Raw genomic sequence first — 20,034 nt, 5'->3', positions numbered from 1 at the left:
TAGTGTTGAAGTGGCTGACAGGTCCCTCTTTTTAACCCCTTCATTCCTCTTCTCAGAGAAACCTTACTTGGAAGCCCCATTCTTTCTCCATTAAGACTTTAACGGATACCTTGGCTCTGAGCAAGAAGAGAGTGTTCTTTGTCCTGCTAGGGCTTTAAGGTATTACCTGAGCAGGACTGAGAAGATCAGAGAACCATGCAGTAACCTCTGGTGCTCTGTCAAGAATCCATCTCACCCTGTGAGGTGCTCTATCAAGAACCCGTCTTGCCCTATGACTTAAGAGCGCACTGTCCTTCTTCATTAAAGACTTAATTTCTGAGGCACACTGTTAGGTTCAGGAGGACGTTTTGCTTACTTTTTAATTAAAGTGAAAGCTCATGACGTCAGGGCAGTCTCTACCTTATTAGTTTTCAAGCAGAATATGTCCCTCACTTTCATTCTGTAGTCGGCCTATTGGAATTGTGAACCGATCTTCTCGTCTCACTACTTGAAAGAATTTGTAATAGTGTTTGAAAATTATAGTACCTTGGGGCCATTTTCAGTGGCTGGCATGGTACTGGGGAGGATGCATAGGAATCTCTCTTTTTCTCCTATCTCTTCACCTTGAAGTAGGGTGTCGAATTTTTGGGAGCCAGGGAGTACAGTGTACCTGGAGTACCCACCAGTCTCAGTGGATGGACTGTGGTGTTTTTCAGTGTAGATGACAGTGCTGCCTGGTTGTTTTTTATATCGGTACTGCAACCAGGTCAAGGCACTTATATATGCTTTGCTAGCCATCGATTCTATTCTTTGCTGCAAAGCTCCCACTTAATTATAGTCGCCCCATGGCTTTACCGCCACGCCACTGCAGGTTGAGCACTAACCAGAGGCAGTATTCACCTGCAGTAGCTCTCTTACCACATAAGAAAACAACACTCATTGCTTCAGTGCTAGAAGTTTTTCTGTTTCAAAGTCATTACCATGCCTTAATGTTTTGGAATAGAACATGTTCATGTATCCCACCCCCATTCAATGTGGGATTCAGCTATTTAATTACTTGTTAAGTTACTTATATGAAAATGGTATTTTCATAGTAAAATTGTTACATGTATACTTACCAAGTAATTACAGAATCGGAGCCCGCCCTCCTCCCCTCTCATGGACATAAGGGCACCAACAAAATGAGGTTTTCAGCTAAGTTGTTTCCAGTACTCCCGTTAGTGGGCAGGTCTTGTTACCTACACTAAACTGTTGAAGTGCTACCGTGATTTTTTAAATAAAGGTTGCCTCACGAGTTAGAAATTATAACTAAATTACTTGGCAACTATATATGGAACTTAATTTTATTATGAAAATATCATGTTGGTTCCAATGTAATCTTTAATATAAGAAACTTTTGTTAACAAACTGCATCATTTCAGTTTTCTTGAATCTTAATAAGGCGTGTAACACAACATGGAGATAGGGCATTCAGAGGGTTCTGTATGAATGTAACTAGAGAGGCAATTTGCCTCATTTTATTAATGCTTATATAAGAAGTAGACTATTCATGTTCAAGTTGGAGCAACAATGTCAGATATATTAGAACAAGAAGGAGGGAGTGCCGCAAGGTAGGGTTCTAAGCATAACCTTGTTTACCTTGCAGCAACAAGGATTGCAGTGGCTAAACACTGCCTTCAGCTCTGCATTGATATTAAAGTAAAGGGAATGGTTTTAGGTTTTCACATAGTAAAATGGTAACCATACCATATAAGAGGAGTCATCCCGATCCAGATCTACTCATACAGGGGTAGAGAATTCCGTGTGTTGCTGAAACAAGGTTTCTTAGGCTGGTTTTTGATAACAAGCTGACTTGGATTTCACACCTGAAAAATATTAGACAGACTGCTTGAAAGTAACCAATGTCCTGAAAGTTCTGTCCCACACTTCCTTGGGTGCTGACCGAACTCATATATTGAGACTGCTGTATACAAACTTTAGTCTTTTCAGAATTAACGTACAGGTGTGAAGTCCTCACCTCAACGAAGCCAAATAACCTTGAAATGCTTGATTTAATTCATCATGTGCAAGAAGGCAGATGATGAACAAGAAGTAAATATAAGAAGTAGACTATTCAGCTACTGGAGTATTTGTTATCTTTCACTGAGAGCATGCTTGTAGAGACTGTTGAGATACCTCTGGGTCTATGTTACCAACATCTGCTGGTTCGAGCTGGTGCAGATTTCAGAGGCTTCCTAAGTGCTTAATCAGCATTTATATCAGAAATGAAAGACATGAAATTTTATGAAAATCACGCCAAGTAACCCCAACCATTTACTTTTAGAGTGAATTCAATTAACAGTCAATTAACAGCCCAAGGATTGAGACTTTACAGGCTAGATATTTGGTTAGCAATGTTGTAGATATTGTGATTAAATATTTTTAGATCATTCCTCCCAACATTATAATTCCGTTGCAAGTTTCACATATGGCCCAAGTCAGATGCTAGCGTCGGCTTTGGAGTCTTCTTTCTTGATGTTAGAAAAAAGCGGGAGATTATAATCTGTTGCATCTATTTTTACAGCAGAACTGCATACAGTTTTAAAGGCCTTAAAAGAAACTTTAATTCTTAATGGAAAGAGCTTTACTATATATTGTGACTCAAGAAGTGTTCATCTGTCTTGAGAATCTTTATAAGTATTTACAGCCACTGATTTTAGAGATTATGGAATGGCTGTTGTTAGTGAAAAGAAGAGGTAAAGAAGTAAATTTTTGCTGGGTGCCCTCCCAAGTTACGGTTCTTGATAACATGCAAGCTGATTAACTTGATAAGTCAGCAGTCACTTCTCAGGAACCCAAAAGATGCCTACTACCATATAGGGTTTTTGTATGTCAGAAAATGAGAAACTTTTTGCAGTCCCATTGGGAAAATATTGAGACAAACCAGATGATGTGCAGTATTACATCATCATCTACTTGGTCATATCCCTATATGTAGGTCCTCGACTTCTGCTGTAAGTCGGTGTTTTGCTGTTATCGGTGCTTATGATGCTGTAACTTGATGTTTGGTGCCGTAACTTGTTGTTGCATCAAGTTACACCGCCATAAGTGCCATTAACTTGATGCAACATCAAGTTACAGCGCTGTAAAATGATGTTAAGAGCACTGAAAAAGTGCCGTAAGATTGAATCCATCATAAGTCGGGATCGCCATAAGTCAGTGACGCACTACTAAGGAAACTAGAAACTATGGTGCGCAGGCTAAGGATTGGACATACTACAAGACTCACTCATGGGTTCTTAATGTCAGGTGAAAACCCTCAATTCTGTGATAGTTGTATCGTCCCCTTTACTGTGAGACATTTGCTGGTCGAATGTGCCAGTCTTAGGGATCTAAGACAGGTTCCTCTCTGTGGGAGGAGTGTAATATAGAGCAATTATGTACCTTTGTTAGGGAAGTGGGCATCCTCAACAAATGTATAGGGAATGTACATGTGCAGTGCATGTATGGATTTCTTCTTATCGGTGCCGATACATACCTAATAGAGGCGCTGATTTTTGGAACTTTTTCTTCTTATCGGTGCTGATACATACCTAATAGAGGCGCTGATTTTTGGAACTTTTCGGCGCCAATATGCCCCAAAAATTGCCGGTTTTTGGTTATCGTCAATTTTCACTTATGATCACGCCGTCAGAACAGAACCCCCCGCTGATAGCCAGGGACTGCCTGTATGTACATTAATCCATCAATTACCATCAATTATCTGACACTCGACATTGTCTGAAACACCCAAAGCAAGGCCCCAAAGTTGTTTTATGTATATAAATTTTTAAAAATTGAAAAAACTGTCCTCCAATGGTTGGCAATGCTGCGCGGCCTCACAGTAATACACACCCTGTATTTTTTATTTATATTTGTTCCTACACAAATACAAACCCTCGGTCTTTACAAAATGAACCCCCTCGATTTGGGACTACCTTGAAGTGGTGAGGGGGCTCTTGAACCCCAGGAATTAGTTCCCAGGTTTGAGTCCAAGAGTCCCATTTACCATCATATGTTTCTTTGGATTAATTTTTATGGAATTTTGCATTTTTGGTAAAATTTATTGGACCTGATAAATAGGAAAAGATATAACTCAGAATGGGTTTACAGTAAACCCCCCGTATTTGTGGGGGATGCATTCCAGACCCCCCCCTGGCGAATAGTTAAAATCCACGAATACTTGCTACTCTCCCCTCAAAAAATACTTATAACTGCCTATCTTGAAAGTTCAAATACCAAATGTATACTTGAAGTATCATCCTACATCAAATATACTTTAAATCATTATCCTACTGTATTACTGTATTAATCTTTGAAATTGTTATTAATATAATTTCAAAGTCATCTTAAACATTAGTACCGTTAAAAATACTGTATATACATACGTACTTCTAAGCTTCGACTTATATTCAACAAGGCTGGCTGAGACAAAAGAAAGAAAGAAAGGAAGGAAGAGAGAGAGAGAGGGAGAGAGAGAGAGAGAGAGAGAGATACAAGGAGTTACAAGGATTAGGACGTCTCAAAGATTTTTTAGTCCATCTGAGGAGACATCATGTGCTCACTTATCTCTAGGAGCAGGTTTTACTGTTCATGCACAGTGTTCTAATGATTTTGCCTAATTTCTTTTAAACTCTTCCACATAGTTGCTGTTGACAACTTCTGGTGGCAGTTTATTCCATATGTCACATATCTTGTATGTGAAGAAGTTCCTGCAATGAGATGTGTTGTATCTCTTCAATTCTAGTTTCCGTCCATTATTTCTTGTCTGGTTTTCGTTTAATGTGAAGAGGTTACTGTCTACTTTTGTTATGCCTTTCAGTATTTTTAATGTTTCTATGAGTTGCCCTCGCAATCGTCGTGTTTCTAAGCCTAATATATTCAGGCTCTCGAGTCGTCTTTGGTAACCTATTTGCCTGATAGATGGAATTAACTTTGTGGCTCTTGCTTGTACCCCTTCTATTCTATTTATGTCCTTTCTTGGTGTTAGTGACCAAAGCTGTACTGCATATTCAAGATGAGGTCTAACTATGGATGTGTAGAGCTGCAGCACTGTTTCCTTGTTCCTGTATTTGAACTGCCTCTTTATGTATCCCACTAGTTTTTGTGTCTTCTTTTCGGCTTTTATCCACTGTTTTGTGGATTTTAAGTCCTGGGTAATAATGACTCCAAGGTCGTCTTCTTTTTCTACACTATTTATGTCATTCCCAAGAAGCATATACTTTGCATGAGAGTTGTTTGTTACTGTTTGTAACACTTTACACTTATCCAAGTTAAAAGGCATTTGCCATCTTTTTGACCACTCCTATTTTCCTTAGATCATTTCTTAAACTTTCCACTGTATCTGGGTCTGCTGCATTTACACCTAGTTTGGTGTCATCTGCAAATTTTGCTATCCTGCTAATTAAGCCTACATCAATATCATTAATGTAAATAAAAAACAAGAGTGGGCCAAGGACAGAACCCTGAGGAAGTCCACTTGTCACATCTGTCTGTTCTGATTCTTCACTGCTTGTTACGACTCCCTGTTTTCTAGTAGTTAGCCAGTCTTCAATCCAGTCTGCTATTTCTCCTACAATTCATAGAGCTCTAACTTTTATCTTTAGTTTCTTGTGTGGAACACTGTGAAAGACCTTTTGGAAATTTAAGTACAGTATATCTATTGCTCTGCTACTGTTGTAAATACCAAGCATGTTATAAAAAAACTCCAAGAGGTTTGATAGGCAGGATCTGTTTTGTTTGAAGCCGTGTTGACTGTTTAACAACAGGTTGTTTCTATCAATGTGATCCACAGTTTGATCTGCAATTATGGACTCAAAAATCTTACATGGGACTGACGTTAGACAGATTGGTCTATAATTTCCTGGCCCTTCTCTTGGACCTTTTTTGTAAACTGGATGCACATTACCTAGTTTCCATCCTTTTGGTGCTCTGTAGATTTTATAAAGGTGAGGAGCTATCTCCTCTTTTAACTCTCTAATTTCTCTTGGATGAATCCCATCCAGGCCAGGAGATTTAAACTTGTTTAGTTTTTCTATTTTGTTTTTAATGTCTTCTTCTGCAAATATTATTTTGTCAAGTGGTTCTGCCCCTTCTTATTTAATAGCTGGTTCAGGGACTGAGGTAGTGTCCTCAATTGTGAAAACACTAGTAAAAAATTTACTCATTAACCCCACTTTTTCCAAGTCTGAGGTCACTAGGTTTCCTTTATTGTCTCTTAAGGGACTTATATAGTTGTTTTTGATTGGCTTCCTACTATTAACATGCACAAAGAATTCTTTATGCCTGCTTACTTCTTCTGGTGTTGGATGTGAAGTCATTGATTTGTGCAATCTGTCTCTTTCTTTTATTTTATTTTTAATTTTTCTGTTAAACCACATAGGCTGAGGGATTCCATTTGTTCGTATTTGCTTTAATGGTATACATCTGGAGTGTTTTTCTGTGTATTCTTCTAGAAAGGCTTCCCAGTAGTTATCTATGTCTGTGTTCTTGTCATGCTCAAGATTTTTAAGATACTCTTTTTAGTTTTTTTAGGTCTCCTCGACAATAGTCTAATTTATTTAGTATCTTCATTTCTTTTTCATGGCGAATATTAATATGAAATGTAATAATTGTATTGTCGCTTTTGCCTAAATTGGCACCTACTGAAAGGCCAGACAGTAGGTTATCTTCTGTTGATAGGCCGTGTTGTCTCCTCTGGTAGGTTTGTCAATCCATTGGTGGAGAAATTCATTTTTGACAGATTCTAAAAGTCTCTTTCCTTCTAAGTTTGATGTGGAGGTCATAGTGTCCCAGTGTACTGCTGCATTGAAATCTCGTATTATTATGCAGAGTTAGTTGTTTATTTCTTGTCCTAGTAATGCATACAGCTCCTCGTCGGACATTTGTAGATGGTGGGGGGTCTGTACACTAGTATTAGAGTCAGCTTCTTCCGTAAACTGCTTAAAGTATATTGATGCCAATTATTTCTTGAGTGGTTGTAATATTACACACTATTGGACTGAGGTGGTCCTTGACACATAACATAATGCCTCCACCTTTTTTATTGGGTCTATCTTTTTTTAACAGTTTATATCCTGCTATTTGGTGCTCTCCTACAAAGTCTCTTGTTGCCTCTTGTATCCATGTTTTGTAATACCTATTATGTCTAATTCTTCACTTGCTATCAGTGCTTTGAAGGGATATACTTTGTTCCAAATAGATTGTGTATTAAACTGCACCACTCTGAGGGACTTTTCTAACTTCTCTTTTGTTCTCGTGGCTTTATTCGTTTCCCTTACTTTCACTGTTTCCTGCAGTGCTATTACTAACCAAATTCTGGAAGCTTTCTGGCTTCTTCCCGTGAGTGTTCAGTTCAATGAGTTATTTCAAGAGGTTTTGATAAGAGGGTTTCCTAGTAATTTTGCTCCTTCCAAATTCAAGTCCATCTTTTTTATATAGTTTTTTATTCCCTACAAATCTGTCCCAAAATTTAAAATCCTAACGCCTTTTTCTTGACATATTCGCTCCAGTATGTCGTTGATTCCAATTGCCTTGCTGAGGGAGTAGTGGCTTTCATTGGTTCTAGGCAGTAGCCCTACAAGAATGCCATTGTTGGTTTTCTCATGGATGTTTTATACAACATTTCTCAGGTCAGCTACAAGACCTTATGTCTGGCTAGTTCTTCAATCTTTTAGAAATACAGTAGGTTGTTTCGTCCTCCAAGCACTATGATTGCACTTTTTCTACTTTTCACTTTGATTTTCTGCACTACCTTGGTTATCTTCTTTGTTCCTGCACCTGGGTAAGAATGAACTTTTCTCTTATTTTTATTTTTGGCCTCAAAATTTGACCCCCTGATCTTTTACCAATGAATCTCCAATTAAGGTTTTCTCCTCTTCTGATTCTGAGAGCACAGCAAATCTATTTGATGTTTATTCCTTTTGGGGGACAGTTATGTTTTCTGGCTGCTATCACTCTTCTACCAACAGCTCTCTTGAATTCGTCAGCTTTTTGCTTGTAAGTTTTTGTTTCTGTTTCATTTTTGGTTCTGGTCTTAACTAATTGTGTTCTAATCTCCACTATACTCTTTCTGTTTTCTACTATGTCATTGTTCATTTCCTGTTTCTCTCTCCTAAGGTCTGTCACTTCTCTTCTTAGGTCTCCAATTTCCTTTTCCATCCTGTCTTCTCTTCTCTCTCCTTCGAGTTTATCCTTTGTCAGATCCTTTGGTTCCTTTGATATTTCTTCTACTTTCCTCCTCACCTTAGCTGTCTCCTGTTCTTGTTGACAGGAGAGACAGACACTGAGACTACCTAGCTTTGATGCGCATGCCTCTTTGTAGTCTATGGACCACTTGTTTACACCGCATTTTGCACATGTGCTTTAGTTTTAACTTTTCTTGGGTCATCTCTGTTTGTGTTTTCATTTCAGTATTTCTATCCGAGCTGTAATTCAATATTCTTTCTAATGTGACCAGTTGAAAAGGAAAAAAGGGGGTTGGTTGAGTACTCCCACAGTCACTGCATCCACTTATCCATGGACAGTTTTCCATAGTTTGTTGCCAGGATACCTTTTTTTGCTGTCACACTAACATATGATCTCCCTGTTGTTAGATGATCCCAAACATGTCACAGCTCCCAACTGAGCAACACAATTTGCCTAAGCAAATAATTACGAAACAGTCAACAGCCATGAACAGCCAGAATCTTATTACCCGACTGCCTCTCCTCCAACCATGAAAATCCCCAAGGAATGGACACCAGCAGACCCCACGGGTAGGAAGTTCCACTATCAATGGTACAGAGGCTCGTCTGGGGTTTTTAGTTGGCTAGGACTCCAACAAGGCACAAAAGCTCTGCAACCTCAGAGCAGTTTAGCCTTCACTCACAGGGTAGTGGTTGCAGGGGTGGTCATTCATTACATGAAGGAGTGAGCTTAACAGGGCACAGTATATTGCAACACTCCATTTCTACATCCCCAGTTGCCCCAGGATCCCTCTAACCCTGGTCTTTAGAAACCTGCAAGCATCTTCCCTGCATTATTTAAAGAGGTTCCAAAGCTTTATGTGTGTGTGTGTGTGTGTGTGTGTGTGTGTGTATATATATATATATATATATATATATATATATATATATATATATATATATATATATATATATATATATATATATATATATATATATATATATATATATATATATATATATATATATATATATATATATATATATATATATATATATATATATATAATATATATATATAATATATATATATATATATATATATATATATATATATATATATATATATATATATATATATATATATATATATATATATATATACATATACATACATACACAGTAAACCCCTATTCGTGGGGATGCGTACCACACCCCCTCCACAAATAGCTAAAACCAGCAAATATCTAGAACCCTTCTAAAAACACTTAGAACTGCCTATTTTGATAGTTCAGACACACAAAACAAACTGAAAATGCTTATACAGGTATTATCCTACTTACAATGGGGTTAGGTTCTCCCCAAAAAAACCATCGTTTGTTGGAAAAAACGTAAGAAATACCAAAACATATCTCTAACATAGCCTAGCCTACACTAGGGTATTCGGTACCATGTACTGTATACATATATGGTAGCCTAGCCTACACTATAAAATATACTCTTTACATACACGGTATAGTAATTATTAATATCAGCTAATTCTGGAGGATCATGCAAAGTGACTTATGATAATTCAATACAAAGAGAAATTGAATAACAAACAAGAATTAGCTTAGCCTACACTATGGTATATTGTATAAATACACAGTAGCGTAGCCTACGATATGCTGTACTCTATATTCGCATATCGTATTATACAAATGTCAACATAATGAATATGCATCTTTTCCATGGATCCTTTAAAAGGTTATGCCTTAATTCACTGTATCCAATAATATTGTATATGTTCTTGTATTGCTTTTGTATTATAAATTGCGATCATAGCGATCATCAATGTTTTGGTTTGGAAATGTTTATGCGGTGTTTATTTCGCTGCATTTAACTCAGTTCAGAGTGCTTTTCTTGCTTCTAGTTAGCGTAAATGAATCTAGAGTCTAGGTACTTTATTTATAAGGGACAAGGTTATTTTTTGTTATACAACGTGTTTTTTTAGTAAAAAAATAACTAAAATATGTCTCGTTGTGAAATTAATTTATCAATTATTTTCGTTAATAGATGACGATCGACGATGACCGTTAGGGGGCATTTGTTTTGTTTAAAAAAAAATTCAAGATTCCATTCACTATTTTCACTTGATTTCATCATAATACGAGCTTTACGTATTTATCGTTTATTGGCATAAAAATAACAATACAGTAATGTGTTCTTTCATGCCCAGTATCCTTTCATGCCTAGTAGCTTTGATTAAAATACTTTCTCTCCCATTTTAATTATGATCGAGTTTCGTCCATGTTGCCAATGCACGATAATTTGCAGCATAGTCATTAGCAGCCTGAACATTGTTTTCTCAGCTTCAGCTACAACTTGCAACTTAAATTTAGCAGTGTATTTCCATGATGATCTTTTATCCATACCGAATAAGGGTATAATGTAAAAATATATCAGTCCTATTCTACTTAACATCATTTGTGCCATAACCTACGGTAATTGTTTATTACCGTACAATGGTTGAAATACAGGTAAACGGCTGTTGTTATCTGATTCGGTTATAAGCAAAACAACAGTTTCTTGGTCGGTTGTTTATGGCTGTACGCATTTACGCAAGAGTATAACGTTACTAACAATACTTTTATCATCATTCTCTTTTACTTTTTTAACTAGAAGATGGGATAAAGAGATGGAGGAAAAGTTGTCTAATGTAATTTGGTCTCTCTCACTGCCAGATTATGCTGCTGCCTGCGCCCGCGCAAAATTTAAAAATATTTTATAAATAATATTGTCGTATCGGTATTAATTGCTTACCCCATTGCAAAATCGAATTATCGTAACTCAAGCATTACCATAGTATTTTAATAGTTTTATCACGAAAAGTGCATTTAGTCATGAAAACGAGATGAAAATACAGTATTTAGTGAAAATATTTCTCAGTGAAAAATACCGCGAATGGGCGAATTTTCTGCGAATACTCGGTAGATACGTTCTAAAGAGAAATCCGTGAATACGCGAGTCCATGAATCGTGAGAATGCGAATATGGGGGTTTACTGTATATACTTACATTTTTCATGCTTTACAACAGTAATACTTATATTGCTCATGGGCTCATGAGTAGGTGACCTTATTCAGTGTAACTTTCACCTCAATTATTTACTCTGGTTTGTTTTGTAACAGAATTGAGCAGTATGAGAGGGATTCTGGTGGTATGTCATCAGTGTTAAATTTTATGAGTTGAGTTACAATAGTAACTTTAGAATATCTTTAAGCTGATACTCCCTTCATACTCAAATAGAGCAGGCACTGTCTAGCATAGCATTGTACAGTTTCAAACTCTGATTCTACTTTTGCAGAATCAGGGCAGGAAAATCACATCGTCTGATGCCTTTGTTGACATCATGAAGTACAGTAGTCCCTCTAAGATATGACCTTGAAAAATTTAACTGGTCACCTTCCAGCCCCTAGCCTATGCTAGCCAAAATACCAAAAAACTTGTGGAGCCAGTGGTTCAGCAGTCTGAATGTGTTGGGGACAGCTGTAATCTTTTAAAGTTCCTCTGCCCCTCATCTGTGGCTTTACATTTGTGGCTGTGGCCCTCATCTGGAATTTGCATTGGTGAGGATGTCCTTGGCACTTTTGTCAAGCGGGAAGAATCTTCCTGTTAGTGTCAGATGAGGAATTTTCTGGACTCAGCTCTGCTGCAGACACTTAACTTTTCAGGTAGATTGTTGATTGCCTTACATCCAAGTCTATGACACCACCTTTTGCATTGCCTCCAAAAATTTACCAACCAATGGTCTGGGATCAGAGGCCAGGAAGATCACATGTGATGAGAACTGTTCTTTGTATGACTGGGAGTGTCAGGTCTGGAGGAGGAATTTGCTTCACTTGAGAATGGAGACAGCAGTGAAGGTAATGAGCTGCTGAAGGGCCTCCTCCATGTCAGAGTGTGAACCCTCTCTTGAAGCAGGTTGTTGGTATAGTCTTCCCTTTTGTCATGGGTAGCAGAGGAGACAAGGTTGGGGTCATGTAAGAAGAAACTGAGCTCATGGTAGGTTGATTTTTTGGAAACGTGACTGGTGACTGCGACAAAAATCTGATGATCTGAATGACCCATGCGAAGTGGAAGTAGATTGTCTGGAGTAAATGGAGTGAGAACCCTGCAAGAGTCATGATCCTTGGAGGATTGCTTCTTAGGAATACTTTACTCTTGAGGATCATGCACTTCTGCCTGGACTACCACTGCAGAAAGGGCTCTGGGGCATGAGGGATAACTTCTACCTCAGGAGGATGTAATGTCAAATCCACTGAAAAGGGACTGAAAGAGCAATACAGTTGTTAGTTCAACAGTAACAGTGGGAAGAATGAGTGACCTCAACCACAGTAGGAGCGGGAGGCAAACCTGGTGACTTATTTGTAGCATAAGTAAATAGAGCAGGCAAGACTGTCTCCATGACCAAAACAGGGGACATAGGGATGGTTAATACAGTAGCAACAGAAGCTAAAAGTATCAGCTACATAGCAGAAGTACCCAGTTAAGCAGGATCAGTTAGCTTGGCAGGCATAGTATGCATTGTGAGAGTTGTCACATTCACGACCAAGAATCGGAGGGACAACTGGTGCAGCAGTCACCAGGGTAGCTGGCATAGCAGGTAGTGGAGGGGTAAAATGAGCAGAAATTCCAATATAGAAGGCATGGTAATACTATAATGTTGTCCTATTAGTAATTTTCAGTCTTATCTCATATTCTGTGACTTTCGTGAGTAAAGAGGATTTACAATTTTTACCAGTTATATTCCTTGCAAACATGAAATTAATATGTTATTCTGTAAGCTCTGCTACCTTTGATTAGGGTAATGCAAAAAAGTTTCCTAAAGTATAATACTAATGTTATAACTAAGCATGAGGCTGCAGTAATGTTAGGAATGCTATATTATTGATGCATAATAGGTAAGCCAGTGCTAATGGCATCACACATCTGTGAAATCCTTGGATATATTTAAGGTCACATACTACTATAGTATGATGAGCACGGCATTAAAGAAGGGTTCCCATTATTATGAAGTATATTCCTTACTAAATGATATTGTAACAGTGGGTTTGAGTAAGGGTCAGAGTTCACAGCTTGCTAATTTATTCAGACAACAAACACACAGATCAAGGGCTCTTGCGAACAGAAATGTAGCACCTGATATCAGGAAGGTAAAAACAGAGATTAAACATAATCACTTGTGTTTGTTGGCAGATGGAAATATACATATAAATCAGTACATGATACGGGACTGGAGTTAATATACATACGGCTGAGAAGCTGACAGTGGAATACATATGATGATGACAATACATTGAATATGAGAATGACAATAAAGAAGATGCATGTACAGAAGGTGCGTGGCGGGTGCTGTGTTTCTTTTATCCACGCGTTGGTGTGTCGGCCCATTGTTGTGGATTAATGGCCAGTACAATGAATGTGGTGGACCCTACAGTATATTAACTCTTTGTTTCAATGTATGTGGAGAACTGTAGAGGGTGATGATGATATGGTTGAAACAACATAAATAATTTTAGGGACCAAAGACTCAAGTGTGGAAGAGATTTTTCATGAGTTGAAGGGATTTAAAATCAAGAAAAGGTCAGTAATACTGATTGGATGTTTATAACAATTAGGAAATTTTTTTTGTCATTTATTGTGTTCCATTTTATTAGAAATAGAAAATGTGACTTTTCATATCTCCAGTAGTAATGTTGGTGGAGCCAAGCTACCCTTCTGTTGTGTTAACGGGTCTCCAAAGTGTGAAAAAGTTGTAGATTCATGACAAGAGTAGGTTATTGAAAGTATATAAGGATGAAGGTTAAAGGGATAATATCAATGTAAGAAATGATAGTGGATTTTGGTAGAATAATTTTCAGCCAGTGTTGTGGAATCTCCTCATAGATAAATACCTGTTTAACCATGTTTATTGACTTAGCATTTTTGTTTAATTACTATATCTTTAATTTTTTGAAATTCTAGGAAAACTGTTAATGTTCATTTGCTTTGATTGTAATTTTCTTCGGTTGAAATTTAACAGATGATTATTTTACAGCCAGTTTTGGAAATAAAATTAGGAAAGTTACAGTGTTTAATTATTTATAAGCTAGAGTAGGATAGTTGTAATGGTAATGAACGTAAGCAAATTTTACTTATTATTATTGATCAAGAGTGATTAATTAATGAAAATGATACATTAAAGGCAGCAAGTAAATTTTTTAAATTTTTTATTTACAGCAAACAAGTGGTGCTGATCTTGCTTTACTAATGCTTGATGTATTAGAGAAATCAAAAACTAAAGCTACAGAACATCATATAACAAGAATAGCAAAGTGAGTATTGACCATTCTGTTTGAAGGAAACTACTGGATTAATGCATGCAGATTAGATTAATCTTGATTTGTGTAGTAGTTTTATTATTGTTTGGATAATATTCTTTTGTAATGAGGGCTATCGAATCCTCTAAGGGATTTAAAACCTCCTTCCATTTGGGAATTGTAATGTAATAAGAAAATAGAGACACTTTTGTTCATGACAGATGTATGTATGTAAATAGAGAAACTTTGGTTCATGGCAGATTTATGTATGTATGCAGATTTACCATTATGAAATGATTGATGTTTTGTAGTGTAGTGGACTTGTGATGTACAACTTTAGTATGCCAGATGGTTTGGTTCGTTTGTAGATCAACATTGTGGCCATCTGTTCTTTGTGGTATTGTTTTTGCATTAACTTTGCCATTGTTTTTAATTTTTTTCTTCCTTATAATTTCATTGCCATTGTTTTTAATTTTTTTCTTCCTTATAATTTCATTTTTTCCTTTTCCCTAAGAGGTTGAAGAAAAGCTCAGTAGGGAAGGTGTTGTGTACCCTCCCATAATTTCATTTTTTCCTTTTCCCTAAGAGGTTGAAGAAAAGCTCAGTAGGGAAGGTGTTGTGTACCCTCCCCTGAAATTCTCGATTTTCTAACACTGGCTGTAATAAGTGGCATGGATAAAGCTACAGTTATCAACTCCAAGAACACAATCCCAGGACAATAGGGGATAAGAGTTCTGGTGTTACTCGTGGTAAATAAAGGGTGCTTGAGTGCCCCTCACTCTGTTTAGATACTGATTATGAACTATTACTTGCCACATTTCAGACATTTGGTATGATTTATATGTTCACACTCAAGTTGGACAGTGACAGAGATAACTTTCATATACATTTATAATCTTGTATAATCATTAAGCACCTATCAGAGCTACAATGGTAAAAATATTGACACATCTGTCGGTTGCGTAAAGTTTTTTAACAGACAACAAAAATGATGATACTTTTCATTCCTTCTGAATCATTCATTGAGGAAATGGTAGTTCTTGTATGGACCAAGCAGGAAATGTATACCATGAAGTCCCCTATAAAGAAGATAGTGAAAAAATTATTTATGGAGTTGCATTTCAGAGGAAGAGTGATAATGTATCTAAGGGCAACATCAAGAAATATGGCAGGGACATCATGATAAAAGGCAGTAACAAAACTCAGTCAGCCTTGGTGTTATTTTTTAGCCCATATGCAGAAGTAACATCTTCAAAATTGGGCCACACAGATTCAGTATTTCAAGGTGTCATTTACAGTCAAATCTTTAAGAATACTCTGAGGAGGAGAGTCTTCAGGAATGTCCTCCCTTTGTGGATTAGGTAAAGAAGTTAAAAAGCAATAACTGTCATTTTGCTTATCTTTGCCAAAAGCGAAATTACAGTTTAAATTGATATTTGTACTAATGCAAATACAAACTTTCATTCTTTACAGAGGATTAGCTAGCAAATGTGAGCTGGAATGGATGTTTAAATTTTACTGACAACTTAGTTGACTATCAACAGGTATAGGGAAGCCCTGCCCACCTGTTGGTCAGCACTTCCATTTACTTCCAGCTGCTGTTGTGCATAGATGTCTATGCTGACTTGCTGCCTTACTCTTGCAGTTACTTTTACTATGCTCTTTTTATTAATACTTAAGTATTTTTCCTTGCTGATTTCTGGTTTGTGTTTCGTTTTGAGATACCATGAGTTCGCAAACCCATGAATTAGTTATGCCATCCACCTTCCAACTGAGAAAGCCTCAGGTTTTTGGGCTTTCCCAGGAAAAGACAAACCCTGCAGAATCTATGCATTTACAGACAACTATATAGTATTTATATATATAAAGATTCATTTATTCCAGCCACTGGACATCATAATTACTTCATATTTTTTTGCACTTAGATCCAAGCTTTGTTGTGACAAGCGTATCCAAAAAGTGCAAAGAATTCGAGAAGTTAAGGGGGCATTGTGGATATTACAATTATACACACGCACACACACATATATACAGTGATCCCTCGTCTATCGCGGATAATGGGGACCAGAACCCCCGCGATAAGTGAAATTCCACGAAGTAGCATTGGAGCAACATTACATAAGCGAGGTAAGTATAAAGTGAACAAATGTACTGTACAGGTATACTATTTACAGTACCATATTTTACTTAAATATATTTACTGTACTGTACAGTACAATAATTATAAAACCCTGTACATACATTCACTCTCTCTCTCTCTCTCTCCCTCTCATATGAGACGTACATTACTGTACTGTAATTATAAAACCTTAATTATTATACATTCACTCACTCTCTCTCATACAAGACATTAACACGTATGTTCAACACTCACCAATGACAGTAGCGTAATATCTTGAGGTGATGATGACGACGATGAAAATGATGATGACAATGATGAGATACCTGTGCAGTTCGATGAATGTGATGATTAATTGATGACGATGATGGTGTTACTGCACAGGTATAATGAGGCCTTTACGTCAGTTCAGGAATTGCCTCATCGTCAGATATTGGCGCTGGATCGTCACCATTTTCTTCCGAAAGAGGCGAAGAAGCTCGTGGTGGCAGTGAAGAGACTTCCACTCCACTCATAGATGTTTCAGGTTCACTCGGAGGCACTGATGGTGTAGCTGGGGTTTTTACCTTGGTGAAGAACATGGTGATTGGTAGTTGTTGTCATTGTTTTTTCTTCTGCTGTAAAATGCCCTTGTACAAGGACATAACCCCGTCAACACGGTTCCTAAACTCGACAGCTCGAACCATGTTGTCGTTGATTTCTTGTGCAAATTGTTGCATTGCCCTTGCCATGTTGCACAATTGTTGCAGGTTCTCCAGGGTAAGGCCACGCTCTTCAATGTCTTCGTCTTCCTCTTCTTGGCTTTCTTCTTCACTCGCAGACTTCGTCATCTCAACGAGGTCTTCATCTGTCAGTGGGTCCGAGTGGGCATCGATAAGACCGTTGACGTCATCTTTCATCATGTCGATGAATCCTTCATCCTTGATGATGTTAGCCAACTTCACTGCCTTGTGCACCGCCGAGTGATGAATTTCGTCAGGAGTGAAGCCTTTACAATCATGAACCACGTCAGGCCATAATTTCTTCCAGGCAGCATTTATGGTCTCAGTTTTCATGTCCTTCAATGCTTGCTGGATATTACGCAAGCATGACGCATTGTCGTAGTTACGCCAGTGCTTTTTCACACTGAAGTCTTCGGTATCATCGTCAAGTGCAGTGATGAGGCCCTCCATCGTTGAACGCGTGTAGAGTGCCTTAAAGGCACGAATAACACCTTGATCCATCGGCTGGATTAAAGATGTGGTGTTAGGGGACAGAAACTCGATCTGAACCCCATCATATTCCAAGTTCTTTGCATGGCCTCCTGCACAGTCCATCAAGAGAAGGACCTTAAAGAGGAGTCCCTTTTCAGCCAGATAGAGCTTCACCCGGGGAATGAAGCAATGGAGGAACCATTTGATGGTCAGGGCTTTCGTTATCCAGGCCTTAGAGTTATTCATCCAATACACGGGGAGCAGAGCCTTATTTTTGTTTTTTAAGGCCTGTGGATTTTTGGACTTATAAATAAGGCCTGGCTTAATCATAAAGCCTGCAGCATTGCCACACATGATGAGTGTGACACGGTCCTTGTGGGCCTTGAAGCCTGTCCTCTTCACTTCATCCTTGACGAGGAATGTTTGAGAAGGCATCCTCTTCCAAAAGAGACCTGTCTCGTCCATGTTAAAGACTTGCTCAGGAAGGTAGCTGCCATCACTGATGAGTTAGGGAACACATCCTCCACGAAACGACGAGCACCTTCGGTGTCAGCAGAGGCAGCCTCACCATACAAAGGCACGCTTTTGAGGCCAAACCTTTTTTGAAATTTTTCAAACCAGCCTTTGCTGGCCAAAAAGTCTGGTCTTTTAGCCGAATCACTCGTGGCACCGCTAGTACTGGGTTGAGGGTCGTCAGGATCTTCTTCAGCGCCTTCTTTAGCATCTCCTTCGTTGTTGTCACCGGGCAAGGTTTTATCATAGAGAGATTTGGCCTTTGTTCTGATCATATTACTGTCCAAACCCACATTTTTTTTCCTGTAATCAGCAACCCACAAGGCTAATGCAGATTCCATTTTCACTATTCTCTTATTACGCACAGTTATCACACGTTTCGCTTCTCTATTGAAGCTTATTTCATTGCTTTTGCGGATGTTAACTTCCTCTTTCTTTATATAGTGCACTGTCGATTCATTCACGCCATGCTGACATGCTACTGCGGCATAGCTTTTGCCCTCTTTTAACATGTCTAAAAGTTTGACCTTTTCACTAATGTTCATCATATTCCTCTTCCTTTTGAGCTCACTAGAGGAACCTTTTGCAGGGGCACGGCGTTTAGGAGGCATTGTAAGGACTCATGAATACATGAGTCCGCGAATCATGAGAACGCGAATATGGGGGTTTGTTCATGAGACTTACCTGCCAGATATATATATAGCTGTATTCTCCGAAGGTCCGACAGAATTTCAAATTTCGCGGCTGCACGAGTGGCCGGTCAGGTGGTTAGTACCCATTCCCGCCGCTGGGAGCGGTATCAGGAACCATTCCCATTCTCTATTCAGATTTTCTCTGTCGCCGGACTGTCAACACCTGTTGTCAGTTCCTCCGCCTTTTGGATTTCATTAATTTGTTGTCACTTAAGTATTTTGGTTGTTTTTTGGTATTCGACTGGTTCTGTGACTTGGCATACGCTCTTTGTGGACCGTTTTTGATTTTGCTTTTGACTTTTCTTATAATTAAGATGTCTTACCTCTAGCTATCGAGAGGTGAGGCTATCGAAGACTTTGATAGTTCCTCACTCTTTATGTATATATGTAAGGGTGTTCAATGCTCTATGATAATCGGTAATGAATGTGTGGGATTGTCTGAGGGTGAGTGGAAGAAATATGAAGCCTATATGCTTAAATTGGAGCGTGATAGGCTGAGGAAATCTTCCTCCAGAGTGCATCCTTAGTTGGACAGTCTGGGTTTTCTCCGACTAGTAACCCTGTAATAAATTTATTACTAACCCTGTAGTTTGTTGCTGCAGAAGGTAATTCCCTGGCTCGTATGGAGTCAATTCGTGCTCTTGAAACTAAAGTGAATGCAATTCAAACGCATAGTGTTAGTGCTAGTGCCCTAGTGTTGTGGAGGGGCGTCAGATCGGCCCTATAATGCCTCTAGGCCTGGACCTCTGTCGAACTCCCAGGACCAGGGAGGGGGCATGTCGAAAGCCGCATGAGGGTTACGGGGCTTCCCACCGATCTGGCGTCCCTTCGGCAGGTCCTGATGACGCTACCCAGGCTGCCAGGGATCGTGCTCAGGCACGCATCCTGAAGGATTGCTTCTCGTCCTCCGACACGTCCTCCCCGCCTCGGGGTTGGAGCTCTCGGTTGGACTCTCGCCCTCTTAAGAGAAGCTTAGAGGAGAGGACGCTTCACGCCCTCTTCCTCTAGACGCTTG

At 38.5% G+C, this 20,034-nt stretch overlaps 1 protein-coding gene across 1 annotated transcript in view; it reads left to right on the top strand.

Moving 5' to 3' along the window:
- The window catches only part of LOC136846461 (Golgi to ER traffic protein 4 homolog), a 127,557-nt gene that overhangs the window by 20,050 nt on the left and 87,473 nt on the right, over positions 1 to 20,034 (top strand). The window contains exon 3 of the mRNA XM_067117258.1: positions 14,423 to 14,517. Coding sequence (XP_066973359.1) covers positions 14,423 to 14,517 — 95 coding nt within the window. The remainder of the gene's footprint in view (positions 1 to 14,422; positions 14,518 to 20,034) is intronic.

The sequence above is a fragment of the Macrobrachium rosenbergii genome, chromosome 15 (genome assembly GCF_040412425.1).
Source record: "Macrobrachium rosenbergii isolate ZJJX-2024 chromosome 15, ASM4041242v1, whole genome shotgun sequence".
NCBI classification, from domain to species: Eukaryota; Metazoa; Arthropoda; class Malacostraca; order Decapoda; family Palaemonidae; genus Macrobrachium; species Macrobrachium rosenbergii.
Note: the sequence above shows the minus strand (reverse complement) of the source record. Positions and strands in the feature narration are given on the sequence as shown.